This window comes from Papio anubis, chromosome 20, assembly GCF_008728515.1.
Source record: "Papio anubis isolate 15944 chromosome 20, Panubis1.0, whole genome shotgun sequence".
Taxonomy (NCBI): domain Eukaryota; kingdom Metazoa; phylum Chordata; class Mammalia; order Primates; family Cercopithecidae; genus Papio; species Papio anubis.
This window is the reverse complement of record NC_044995.1, coordinates 2,651,402-2,664,735: the sequence shown is the minus strand read 5'-3', so window position 1 is coordinate 2,664,735 and position 13,334 is coordinate 2,651,402. Positions and strand designations below refer to the sequence as shown.

General features: G+C 59.2%; 1 protein-coding gene across 4 annotated transcripts in view; it reads right to left on the bottom strand.

Annotated features, from left to right (window-relative positions):
* Nucleotides 1-2: 2 nt before the first annotated feature.
* SYMPK (symplekin) overlaps nt 3-13,334 on the bottom strand; it is a 50,187-nt gene continuing 36,855 nt past the window's right edge. For all 4 annotated transcript variants that reach the window (XM_009194776.4, XM_009194777.4, XM_017952537.3 and 1 more), the window contains 14 exons: nt 13,010-13,245; nt 11,876-11,957; nt 11,564-11,677; nt 10,469-10,616; nt 9,410-9,570; nt 8,015-8,123; nt 7,606-7,706; nt 6,994-7,084; nt 5,890-5,991; nt 2,512-2,699; nt 1,339-1,515; nt 1,043-1,138; nt 412-744; nt 3-262 (listed from right to left, as the gene is read on the bottom strand). In XM_009194776.4, coding sequence (XP_009193040.1) covers nt 125-262; nt 412-744; nt 1,043-1,138; nt 1,339-1,515; nt 2,512-2,699; nt 5,890-5,991; nt 6,994-7,084; nt 7,606-7,706; nt 8,015-8,123; nt 9,410-9,570; nt 10,469-10,616; nt 11,564-11,677; nt 11,876-11,957; nt 13,010-13,245 — 2,076 coding nt within the window. In that variant the 3' untranslated portion in view covers nt 3-124. The remainder of the gene's footprint in view (nt 263-411; nt 745-1,042; nt 1,139-1,338; nt 1,516-2,511; nt 2,700-5,889; nt 5,992-6,993; nt 7,085-7,605; nt 7,707-8,014; nt 8,124-9,409; nt 9,571-10,468; nt 10,617-11,563; nt 11,678-11,875; nt 11,958-13,009; nt 13,246-13,334) is intronic.

Sequence of the window (13,334 nt, the reverse complement as noted above, 5' to 3'; positions counted from 1 at the left end):
AGTAACTTGCCCAAGTTCACATCTTTTATTTTTTTTTTTAAGGCAAAGCACCTGCAGGTCAAGCCCCGCCCCGTCCCCCAGCTCCGCGTCCCCCTCCCATCCCCCTTCCCCGCCCCCAGCCCCGTCAGCTGTTCCCCTTGGCCTCGGGTTCCCTGGCGTCCTCGGCAGCCGGGCTGGGGGTCTTCACGACATCTTCTCCAATAGGTGCCAGGGTCTGGGGGCTCCGCTCCTCCTTAGAGGTCAGCCCGCCCGCTGCCGTCTCCTGGTGACCGGGGAAGGAAAGGGGAGCCGGTTGGATGGTGTGGTCCCCTCCATGCTCCCATTCAGGCCCTGTCCCCTGATGCCCGTCCCCCACCTTCACCCCGGCCCAGCTCCGGCTTCCTCCTTCGCAGCGAAGGCTGCTCTCCCTACCTTGGATAGGGGGCCCTCGAGACTAGAGTCCAACAGCGCGGCCTCGGTCAGCCCTGAGTCGTCATCCATGCTGATGAAGATGCCCGGGGTCTCACACTCAGGCCCCTCCTCCCGGAAATCCATGGCTTCCTCAGACGAGGGCGGGCCCGGCCGGGCCGAGGGAGAGAGAGAGGAGGAGGAAGAGGAGGGGGCTCCCACTCCTCCCGGCTTCAGCTTCTGCTCCTCCTCCAGCTGCCGCTTTAAGGCCTTCTCCTGGGCCAGCCGCAGGCCAATGAGGTCCTGCGGGGGACGGGGGGCCGGGGCGGGGGCCAAGGCCAGAGGCTCCAGGTCGTCCTGAGGGTGGGGAGGGCCACACAGAAGCTCAGAGGTGGGTGGCTCAGAGGACGGCGGGAAAGAGAAGGAACCACCCTGAGGTGGTCTTCGAGGTCACCAAGAGCATGGGGAGGAAGGGGCAGTTGTCTCCCAGACCCCCAACTCCCTTCCAGCAGGCGCATCCCCTGGGAGACGGGTGGCTCAGAGCAGGGGTGGCCTGAGTCTCCCGGGGTCGGGCGGAGGCCATGGTGAGCCTTGCTGGCTTGGGATATGGGGTGGGAGTCTGAGGATCCAGATGGGTGGGCTGCAGGGCCCTCACCTCCTCCAAGGGCCCCGCAGGCGCTTCCTTGGCCTCTGGCTCCTGCTTGCCGCTGGCCTCCAAGATGGTCATGATGGAGTTAGGGATATGAGCTTGCTGGGTGGAGAGCAGGAAGGGGGCGCTGGGGACAGCTCTGGCACAGAGACCCCACTTGCACACCTCAGGTCCCAGGGCCCTAACCCTCCAGAGCTCCTAGCAGTGCAGGGCCTTCTTGTATCCACCTCCATCCAGTCCCCACCAACCGGAGGGACCCAGGGGGCCGCCCACCGCACACCCGGGGTGGGGGGAAGGGGTACCTGGTGGGGGGTGAAGGAGCGGACATGGGCCAGCAGAGGCTCCCGGAGCTCAGGGCACTTGTCAAAGACGGCTCCCAGCTGCTGGGGCGGCAGCTGCAGGATGACCTGGAAGCTCTGGGGCTTGGTGCGCTGGCAGCACTTGATGAAGCCCTCCCACACTTTGGGGTACTTCCACACCTGAACCAGGGAGGGAGGGAGCTGTCGGGAGGGGCACACAGGCAGTCCCCCAGCCTTGACACTGGGAGAAAGACCTTGCCAAGACCATGCCCAAATCCCACCATCCAAGATTCCTCTGGATGGGCCACAAGCAGCCCTGACCTCCCTCCAGAGGCCTTTGTCTTCCCGATCCAGGCGGCTGGACCATGAGGGCAACTTGGGAAGGGGGTGGAAGAAAACTCAGAGCCGCCTTTTACCAGAGCTCCCCCTGGGCCAGGCCTAGGCTAAGTGCTGCGGGAGCACGTCTCATGACATTCCCACGGCAGTCTCCAGGGGGCGACATTAGCCCTGCTAAACAGCGGAGGTCAATGCCGGTGCCGGGACCTGTCCCGGGTCACATGTACATTCTCACGGCAGCCTCCAGGGGGCGACATTAGCCCTGCGGGATTTGGTTTTTTGTTCCATCACGTTCTTTTTTTTTTTTTTTTTGGAGACACGGTCTTAATCTGTCGCCCAGGCTAGAGTGCAGTGAGTGGCGCGTTTCTTCCTTACTGCAGCCCCAAACTCCTGGGCTCAAGCAGTCCTCCTGCCTCGGCCGCCCAAGGAGTTGGCATTACAGGTGTGGGCCATCACACCTGGCCTCATTGTCGTATTTCTAAAGCCCAAATTTCTAGCACTTCTTAAAAAACTGGACCATTTTTCAGCTCTGGGATGCATCCTGGCCGGGCACACAGCAGTGGAGGGTGAGAAGCAGCCACGCCTCTCCTGGGTGCACACCCCTTGAGGGTTACCATAGCTCCTACCACCCAGCTGCCCTCCCTCATCACCTGGGAGCTGGCCCAGTCATAGACCCTGGAGCTCCACTATTTTCTTGGCAAGGAGGCAGAGCAGAGCCTGCCATCCTCCACCAGGATCCCTCTGGGGTCAGGGGAAGGGGAGGGCAAGCAGGCTAGAAGCCTGCTGGTTAGGTCTGCTGCTGTCTGCAGCCTGGGGGCGGGGTGGCCGGGGGTGGGTTACCTGCTTCATGATGAGGCGGGACAAGATGTTCATGACGAAGCCCCCCAGGCGGGGGTACATGGTCAGGGACTGGATGACGGTCCTCATGAGCAGCATGGGCAGGGGGCTCTGCTCCATCAGCTGCTGCATCACCACGGCCAGCACCTCTGATGTGTACACGTTCCGCTCCGCAAAGCACAGGTTGGTGGCTGCGAGGAGGCGGAGAGTGGGCCTGTCCTCTCTGCCCAGCTGCCCCCTGGGAGGTGGGAGCCCTGGCCCTGCTGTCTGCCCGTGAGGGGAAGACTTCTAAAACCCTGACTTCTAAAGCCCCTGAGGGAGACAGGAAACTCCCCCCACCCAGCAGAAGGCACACTGCAGCCCTGCCCTTGGAAAACCTGCGGGCTTCATTCAAGGGAGAAGACATCCAACTCCAGGAAGCCCCAAAATGGGTAGAACAGGGAACCCATGGCCCCTCACTTGGAGGACGACCTTGGGAAAGATGTGTTGCTAAGCCCTGGGGGAGTGGCAGGGCCCCCCAACCCTGCCAGGGAGGGAAGGCAGCTATTGGCTTCCACCAGCCCCTCCAGAGAGAACAGCAGTCCGCAGACCAGCTTGTCAGAGGGCCAAGGGACTGCCCACTCGGTCCTGACAAGGGTACAGGGCTTGCACTGGTGCTGGGAAGATGGGGGGGGATGCCAGGCAAAGGGCTGCGTGGGGGTTATGAGCACAATCAGTAGAGTAATAGCGAAGGGAGGGACAAGAGGCGGCTGGGGCCGGGGCATACGATGAGCTCAACACCCAGTGCCACTACCAGGAGGACCCAGAGGGTTGGCACAGCACGAGCATCCACGAAGGCAGGCCCTGGGGGTCTGTTCCCCAGTGGGTGGCCATGCCCCAATCCACTGTGCTAATGGGAAGCCCCAGGAGCTGCCTTTAAAGCCCTTCCCCAAACACCACTTGCCATGTGAATGTCAACCAGGAAGTCTTTATTGAGCCAGAAGAACACCCCAACCCCCCAAATCCTTGAGGCTAACAGAGAACAGGGATGGGGTCTCTAAGGGAGGGGGAGGTGTACACAGGTGGGAGGAGGCTGAATGGGAAGAGAGTGGAGGCGAGGGCCTGTCAGAAACCGAGGAAGCCCCTGCTCCTCCTCAGGGCCAAGTGGTCACTGGTCCTGCCCTCTCAACCACATAAAGGCTCCAGAATCAGCCCTCCCCTCCTCCTTCCCTGTCAGCTTTGCCCTGGCCCCCAACCTGGGCCTCCCCTGAGCCTCTGATCCATTCTCCATACAGCAGCCTGAAGGGTGTTTTGGAAAGCTCAGACCTGACGCCCCTCCCAGAGACCCTCAAGAAACAAGGCCAAATTCCCACCACGGCCTGCGAGACTCCTGTGGGCAGACCCCAGGGGCGCCTTTCCTGATGGCGACAGCCTGACCTCCTCTCTTGACCAGGCCCCCTCTTTCGTCTCCTAGGTCCAGAACCAGCCAGCGAGCACCTCCCTCAGTCCCTGCAGTCTCCTGCTGCTGCCGCCTACTCAGCCTTCCTTGGTCTCAGCCCGAGTGTCCCCTTTTTCGGGAAGTCTTCCCTGATGTCCCACACCCAGGCTGGGTTATGTGGCCCCTCTGGGCTGCCCAGTCCCATGCCACCCCTCTCAGTTGTTACTGGCCAGGGACTTCTTGTCTCTTTCCCTGGACTGTAAGCCCTGGAGGGACAGGGCTAGGGCTGTCCTTCCTGTGTCCCCAGCACTACCCAGGATGGATACAGGTGAGCAGAGGTGCTGAGTTTTCTTAATGCTGGACTACCAGCAGTGGATCTAGTTATAGACAAGTTCCCCAGAGGAACAGGGTGGTCTATGGGGGAGTGAACAGTGCACAACAAAAGGACTGTACTTTGTGATCTGGAGCTTAGAGTGCAACCAGAAGAATTCTGGTGCCCGAGGAGAAAAACGTGGGCTGGGTGCTGGGGACACCAGCTAGAAGGTTGTCTAGCCTGCAGTGCGCAGGCCTGGCTGTGTTGGAAGAAAAGGGTAGGGTGGTATAGGGTAGGCCCCCGCTGACCCTTCCAGGGGCCTGGCTCTTGGTGGCCTGTGTGGCCTCCGGCAAGGCCCTTTCTTCTGGGCCTAGGATCCTCAGGGCTTCTAATCTGGGTCCACAAATGGTCTTGGGGGGTGTGTGTGTGTGTATGTGTGAACCCCCTCGAACTGTATGCAATTAATATGAGCATACTGTCCTGGGAATGGGCTAGAACTTTCCTCAGGTCACCAAAGGGGTCGGGGAACGTGAAGACCACAGCCCTGGCCTATGAGCCTGGAGATCCTTCCTCCCTGCTGGTCTCCCATGAGAGGCCTTGGGGCCTCCTGGGTTTTAATGCGGGTTTGATATTTCCGTAAGCTCCTCTCTTGACCTTAAAAGTTCCTGAGAAAACTTGTAGAGGAAGGTTAGGAAGTAAGTCACTGAAAAGCTGTTTCAAGCTAGAACACGAAAGTAAGTGGCACAGAGAGGAAGCCCTTTCCTGTCTGAGGGTGAGAAGAGAAATCAAAGGACAGCAGTCTTCTGAGTAGAGAGGGCGACAGTGAGGGTGTCCAGCTCCGTGCGACAGGATGGCTCCTGGCCCAGAAACCTCACTCAGGAGGAGTGGAGGGGCAGGTGCTCTCAGGGGAGGTGGTCCTCCGTCGCGGAACCGGCAGAGCTGGGATTCCCACCCAGGTCCGTTTCACTTCAGATTCTGTTTTTTCCACTACACCACTTAGCTTCTGCGCGGCCCTGAGTAAGTTACCTAACCTCTCTGGAGCCTCCATTTCCTGTCTACACAATGGAAGTGAACATACTCACCAAGTGGCAGACCAGCAGGCTCAGGTCTGTAGGCCTTCGGGGAGAGCCCAGCGCAGAGTGCTCAGTGAGTGGGGGGCCATCGTGAGCCAGTCAGTTCGTCACCAACCCTGCCGCCCTGGAGGCAAGCTCTCCTGCCTCATCTACCCTAGGCCACAAGTGCCGTGGAGCCCTGAGTCTGCCCTGCTGCTGCGCCTCTAAGCCTCTGATTATCACTCATGGTGCGCCCTGCTTCCTTCTATTCCTCGGGGTTAGGGGTGGGGCTACCCCTGACTGCTTTAGGCCCACTCTGTACCAGTGCACAGCAGGTACATCAGAGTGCCTTAGACAGAGGCAGAAAAAGTTGGGTTGTAAAGGGTAAAACCTGGGAGAAAGGAAGGAAAAGGAGGAGGGAGGGAGGGAGGAGGAGGCAGGAAAAGGAGGGAGGGAGGTGGCTCTCCAGAGCTCTGAGGTGGGGCTGTGAGTGGCACAGTCTTTGACTTGGCAGATTCCAGTGGGGGCATGTAGGTGACTGAGGTCCTGCCCCTGGCATTGCAGGGGCCAGGCCACTGGAGTTGGGGGAAGCACCTCACCTTTGATGATGGATTTCATGTCGCACTTCACGGAGTCGATGTTGTGTAATGCGATCAGGAGCTCTCCAGGGTTCAGTGGGGACAAGGCTGAGTTTCCCTCACCTGCAGCGGGTGGGAGAAAGGGTGGGGGAGACAGTACGGACGCATAAGAGATGGGTCTGAGTTCCCCAGATTGGGGCAGCTGGGAGCAAAGATGAGGTGCCCTCTGCTTTCAGGGCTGAAACAGGGGAAGTCACTGACAACATAAAAAGGGGACACCGAAGGTAGCAGCAGCCCTCGGGCAGCCTACGGTTGCCACCGTGTGCTCCTCCCCATCCTGGGCTCCCACCCTGGGTAGTGTGTAGCACGGCTGGGTCTCTCTGCCCCCGGGCTGTGCACCTGCGAGGGCAGGGTAGGACCACCTCATTGTGTGGTCCCCAACAGACTCCAACGCAGCACAGGGGCTCATGGGCATTTGCGGCACAGGACAAGATGAAGCCAGGCTGCAGCCTTCCACAAAGTGGCTGGAGCCTTCAGCTGTGTGGGGCCTGGGGGAGTGGAGGGAGGAGGCTGGTGGGGTGGCTCTTTGCTGCTGCTCTTTTGATGGTCCCAGAGCCATCTATGTGTGTGTTTTAAAGCACCAGGGTCTGTCTGTGTGGAACAGACATCCTCCATTCTGTCTTTAGCTCCAACCACAAGGGGCAAAGAATCCCTTCTACTTTACTTGCTAGTTTTTCTAAGTTGAAAGTTTTGTTTCTTTTTGACTGTGTCAAAACAAAATGCCCCTAGCCCACAGCTTGAGGGATTCAGGCAAGATCTGAGGAGGGGCCAGACTACAGCCAGGCCTGAGAGGGGCTGCGGTGTGGCCAGATCCTAGAAGGGGAGACGCTGCTGGAGCCTCCGGCCCCAGCTCCACGGTCTTGTCCCTGCTGTGAATGAAACCATCATCCAAGCATCCCGGAGGGTGGCCTGGGAGCTCCGGGACACATGGAAATGTCCAGTACAGCTGGTGTCCCAGGGAGCGGGATGTGGCCCCTCTCCCCGAGGGCGGCGCCTGCAGCTTGCCTCCTGCCCCAGCACCTGGGTGGGTGGGCCTCCTGGTGGGGAGGAGGCTGCATCACCTACCATGCTGGGTGCCCAGCAGGCGGTTGAAGACTTCCTTCACCACGATGGGGTTGAGTTTGATGAGTTTAGGCAGGGCCTGGATCACCTCTTTCTACAGGGAGAAGGCGGTGGGGTGGGGGTTAAGTCAGATACACCCTCACTTCCCTTCTAGACAAGCCACCCCTTCTGCTTGCCCTGGGGAGCTGAGGGCAAGCTCTGGCTCACTGAGCCCCTCCTACCCTCACCACACCCTCAGGACAGAGCTTTCTCCCCAGCTCTCACCCCATCTGAGTCCCTTCCATGTCACATGTGTGTGCCCCCAAGAGGCATCCTAATCCTTGTCTCAGAGAGAAGAAAAGCGAGTCTCAAAGAGGGGAAGGGACCCGCCTGAGGTAGAGGAGGAAGCAGCAGAGCCACGGGCACCCGGGTGCCCATGCAAATGAGTCCAGGAGCTGCTCTGCATTTCCAGGGTACACAGGTACCAGCGGCTTCCAAGACTTCTGACCACAGACAATGTGTCTTCTGCCCTCTGCTATGTGCCTCTGGCTCAACCGCTTCTGCAACGTGCTGCCCTGCCCCTCCCGGTCCCACATGTCCCAGGTAGCAGGGACAGACGGGCCTCCGGGTCCATACCTTCTCCAGCCCATTGAGCACCGGGATGAGGAAGCGGACGTCTGGCAGTCGCTTGTGGTAGAGATCCCGGACCCGCTTCACCAGCTCCGGGGAGGGTGGGACTGCATGGAAGCAGCAGGAGGCACCGAGTTGGAGGCAGAGGGGAGTGTGGGGGAGGGTGGGCACCCAGGAAAGAGAAGCAGGCGGGTGTGCGGGAATGTATGGCAACTTCACAGCAGAACTTTTCACCCTTGGCTGCTCACGTGCAATTAGCACCACACTGTTCCAGATGGAGAAACTGAGGCCCTAGGACAGGCAAAGACCCACAAGAGGTGCGACCATCTGGGGACCCAGTGGCTCGGATTCCCAGGACCCGGGGAAGGCTAAGGAGAGGGAGGAAAGCATGAAAGGTGGGGGTCTCCAGGGTCACCTTTGTCTGTGAGGCTGTGCAGACATCGTGTGACCAGTGTCTCTGCCCCCTTGGGACAGTTTTCCACCAGCAGGAGCAGCTCCGGGGAGTTCATGCCCATTCCTCGGATCTAGAGGCAGAGACAGGGATGACCACACCCAGGGTGAGAGCTTAGGGAAGGCTCAGGTGCTGCCGGCAGGGTGGCTGCGGGAAATGCTGGGGCTCAGGGTGAGACTGGTGATGGGGGAAAGGTAGGGAAGGGTGGGAGAGGTCAGAGAAACCTCGGCCTCTCCCTGCACCCTCTCCGGATGTGGCCTGCTCCAGCTCCCAGCCCTGGCTGGGCTGTCCTCCAGCAGGCCACTCCTGTGTGGCTCAGACCTGACCTGACCTCGAATGCCTACCCTGTGCTTCACTCACTGGTGAAGATGTTTCTGGCTCCACCCACACCCACCAGCTTCGTGACTTGGTTTCTCATGCGCGGCTGGCTTGGCTGTGAGCCCAGACCAGGCTCTACCTGCTGCTGCTTCCTGAGCCTGCCCCATGGTGAACGCCAAACACAGGAGCTGGGGCCAGGCTCCACCTTCGCCCAGGAACATTTACGCTCCTGACTAAAACCGAATGTCTCTGCCCTCGGGAAGCTCACAGCCCCACAGGATCACTTTTCTGCAAAGTGAGATCACTTTTGTTGCCTCACCTTGAGAATGGGGCCAAAAATGTTTCCTCCTGACTACAAGCCTGCTATCCCCATTTTCCAGGTAAGGGCCCCACTGAACCCAAATGGCAGATAGGTGGGGATTAACATACAGTTCTCTCTCCCATTTATCATGAAAATGTTCGGTAATCCAAAAATGTCAGGGGCAGAAAGAAAAAAAGTGGTTTCAAACCCTGCTGCAAACTGAAGTGCAGACCTTCTAATCTCAGGTGACAGTCTGTCACTGAGCTGCTTCTCATGTGGGCAGCCCTGTGGCTCCAGAGAGAGGTAGGAAGGACTATGTCTATGTAATGACAGCTAAAGAGTCCCATTAGCAACACCGGGAAGGTCAGCTCATAAACAGTGACAGTGACACAGAGGTTTATGTGCCTGAGTTCATGGACTCCTTGCATCAGCGTGGAGGGACTGGAATGTCTTCCCTAGTTTTACTGACAGGCCCGAGGTCGCAGTGAGAAAGTGACAAGTGAACACGAACCCAGCTCTATCCAGCTCTAGGCTCCTAACTGCTGGGCCACTCTGACGTTTCCTCAGGAACTGATGAGTGACATGCGGACCGCCCGCAAGCTACACAGCCTGGGTCGACCTGGGGTGACCACCCTTTGGGCTTGGCACACTCTGAGGTGGAGCAGGTTGGGGAAGAGCTGGAGCTGGGGATGTAGCCCTGCCTGTGGGTGGGCAGGGCCTGGTGGGCTCAGGGGCCTCACCGGCTGCTCGATGACCCTCAGCACCGTCCGCTTGATGTCGGCGATGGCTTCAGTGTACACGGCCGCCAGCTCATGGATCAGCTTGTGGTTCTGAGGCAGGAGAGCCAGGTAGAGGTAGAGACACTGCTTCACTGTCTCCTCCGTCCAGGGCGCTGCCACCTCTGACAGGGCAGGAGCGGCATCGGATTGGCCCACACTCTTCTCCAACCCCCTCGGACCCTCAATAACTGTCCCTTCTTGGGCAGTGGAGCCAGGGAGGGCAGAGAAGGGAGCCGGGGCTGGGGAGCTAATTGTTCTAGGGCAGGGAAATGGGGTGGGACCAGGACTTCCTACCTCCAGCCTCCCCCGACTGCCAACACACAAGGCAATTAGAAGGATCTTTGAGTGCGATCCTGACCCTGTCCCTCTCCACCTCCAAGCCCAGCCACGCCCTGTAGCCTCAGAATAAACCCCCGGCTCCCTGCCTCCCAGTGGCTGCCAGGTGTTGCATGGGGTGGCCCCGGCCTGCTGCTGCCCTGCTGCCCTCCATGGTGGTCACACACCCCTTCTAACAGTCCCGAGGGCCCTGGTCTCTTTGCCTTTGCATCCGCCCTCCTTTCTGCCTGGTCCACAGCACCTGCTCAAACTCTGGGCCTCCCGAAGGCTGTGCGTCTCCTGGGAATGCTTCCTGGCACCTGGGCCAGGCCTCCCGTGCTGCCCTATCATGGCCCCAAGACTTCCCATTTAAGGGTCCATTTACTCGGGGTCTGAGTCTACCTGTCTGTAATCCTGGGGGACCCAAGGCTCTGTTGAAGGAACCTGCCTGAGATGACCCTGCCTGGTCCTTCCTGGGGCCCCACCGATGGCTGGCTCTCCTCGTCCGCCAGATCTCTCTCCCTGACCCCCTAGGCTAGGTCAGATGCCCCTACCCTGACTCCCACAGCCCCCAGGTGGCTGTCCCAGCCCTGCCCGTTCCCATCACTGGTGTCCGGGTGGCTTCCCCACTCAGCCCCTCTGCTCGCAGCGACCAGAGCGCGGACACAGCAGCACTCAATATGCATCTGATGACCTGCACCCAACCTGTGTCTTTGTCAGCTCCAAACAGCACAGATGGTGGGTTGGGGTGCACCAGGAGCTGCAGGTAGTTGAGGGCAAATTTCTCCACATACTCCCGCAGCTGCTCCTTCTCATACATGCGTTTGATGAACAGCAGGGCCTGGGAGCGCACCTGAGGAGGAAGATGGAGAAGGGCAGGGTCAGGGAAGAGGGAAGAGGAAGAACAGCTATTCCTGCGAGTGTGGCAACACTCATGTGAAAACAGACCCGAGCCTGAGAAGGGGCAGCCCAGCTGCTACCAGGGCCCAGAGCTGGTCCCCAGCGCAGGAGGCAGATATCCCGGCCAGGGCCGGACCCACAGCACCACCTCGCTGCCTGCCTCTCCAGCCCATCTGCCCATCTCTCCAGCCCATCTGCCCGTCACTGCTCCTTGCCTTGCTCACCAAGCTCCAAGCAGAGGGAGATCTCAGTTCCTTAAAAGTGCCACTCCCTGCCAAGTCTCCCTAGAATGCCTACTGCCAGCTAAACACTGTTTCACTCAGATATTATCTGCCGGGACCTGTGAGGGTAGGGGCTGGTCCTGGGCACTCTGATCCCAGCAGCAGCACAAGGCCAGGGCCAGGGCCAGGGGTGTGCAATGAAGGTCTGCTGAATGAATAAACATGCTGCCAGGCAGGGGCTGGGGCAAAAGGCTGCAGGCAAGGATGGGTCAAGGGCACTCTCAACCACAGCATGTGCACATTTGTCCCCTCGTCTACAGCACACCCAGCTATTCATTTTCCAGGTCTCAGCCCACATGTCCCCTCCTTGAAGGAAGCTTTCCTTGAAACACCTCCCCTGCCCACCCCACCACCAGATGGTCGGCCCCTCCCTCCCCAGGGCTCCGCAGCTGCACACTGCTCTGCTCAGCTGGTGAGCATGCTGGGTCCTCACTGCTGGCTGAGGCCACACTGGCTCCCCTGCTAGGCAATGCCCTCAGGCCCCGTCACAGGACTGGGCTGCACGAGGAGCCTGTGCTGGCCACCACAGGTGGACTAAGAGCGAGTTGGTTCCTCAGGATACAGGTGGCCTCTGCAAACTGCAGGCTGAGGGCAGCCAGGAAGTGGAGCAGGGGATCACCTTGTCCTTCTCATGGGAGCTGAGGTCGAGAAGGACATGCAGGTACTGGAACTGGCGGGATGGGCGCTTGAAGATCAGGTCTCGAAGCGTGGACATGCCCAGGTAGGTGCGACTCTGCAGCAAGAGGAAAGGGACCTGAGCTCAGCCCACCTGACTGTGCCTTTGGGCTCTCTCTCCTGACTGCCTCTGACAAAACGGCCTGGTCCCTCATGAAACCCCCTGCCACAAGGTTTAGGCTGTGTGCCCTTCAGAACCCTCAGGGGAGAGCCCTATCCCTTGGCCCAGGCTGCAGTGACCAGGGCCTGTCCTCACCTCATCCTCGCAGTACTTGCGGATCACCTCCAGGGCACTCTCTGTGATGAGTGGCGCCTCCAGCACAACCTTGGTGAAGATCCTGCGAGAGATGGAGGGAGGGCCATGGCTGCAGAGGAAAAGGCCGCCTGGCTCCCAGGCCCTGCTGAATTGTAGGAGCTCAGGGCCAGCAGGCCCTCCCTCAGGGGTTGCTTGTTCAAGCCCCTGGTTATAAAGCTTTGGAAGTGAAAAGACCAGGGTTCAAAAGCTGCCGGCTGGATGATCTAGACAGAGGCTGCACCTCTCTGAAACTCATTTCTTCCTTTTGTCAAACAGGGATTCCTAACTTTATTCATTGAACATAAAAATGGGAGGGAATGACGGCGGGTGAAGAAGGGTGTGGGTATTTTAGATATGGTGGCCTCAAAAGGCCGCTTCGAAGTTACATTAGAGTACACTGGTAGATGAGAAGGAGCCAACCACACACACAGTTGAGGGAAGGGCATTCCAGGCAGACAGAACAGGAAGCACTAGTGCCCTGAACTTGGCACGTTAGAGGAACAGACAGAAGGCCAATGTGGCTAATGTTCGGGGAGTAAAGCCAAAGAGACTGAATAACATAACGCCTCACTGGTCACAGTAAGGAGGCTGTGCTTTATCCTAAGAGCAATGGAGAACCATGGAAGGTTCCTCGTGGGGAAGTAATAAAAGGATTTATATAATAAAGTGTTCCCGGAGCTGCTGTGTGGAGGACAGATGAGTAAGCTGGAGGCCACGGACAGGCAGGAAGCTACAGAACCAACTCAGGTAGGAAATGGGGTGTAGAGAAGTCTATCTCCAGGCCCATGGGTGAGCACTGTTATTTACAGATGGGAAAATGACACAGAGGGGGAGTGACAAAGCCACTCAAACCATGCTCAGAGCAAGTGGCAGAGCAGGGGAACAGCTCAGGAAGTGGGACCTGCAGCTCACATGCAAAACTACAACCTTGAACGTGCCTCCAGAGGGGGAAGGAGGAGAGAAGACTTGGGATGGGCTCGAGAAGGACTGACTCGGGGGGTGATGAAGAGGGAGGTGGTCAGAATCAGAAAGGGAGAGCAGCACCAGAAGAGGGGGCCTCTTGGGGACAGGAGGGTGCAGGGTCAGCCCCCTCACCCATCCTTCTGGTCTGGTTTCTCCTGCAGGCCGGACAGCAGGCGGATAAGGCAGTCCTCATACTTGTCCAGGGAGCCTGAGGCACCCGCGGCCAGATAGGCGTTGTACTCCTGGTAGAGCCAGGCGAAGGCCAGGTCCAGGCGGGCCCGCACATCCTCCAGGATGAAGGACAGGACCTCCGCCTTCAGGCCCGAGTTGAACTGTGTCACCAGGCTGGCCAGGATCTTTATGCGGACCTGATGGGAGGGCGAGCCAGCACGTCAGTGTAGGGTGGGCAATCCAGGGACTCCGCATTGGTGCCCTGCGACTCCTCCCACCCAGGCAC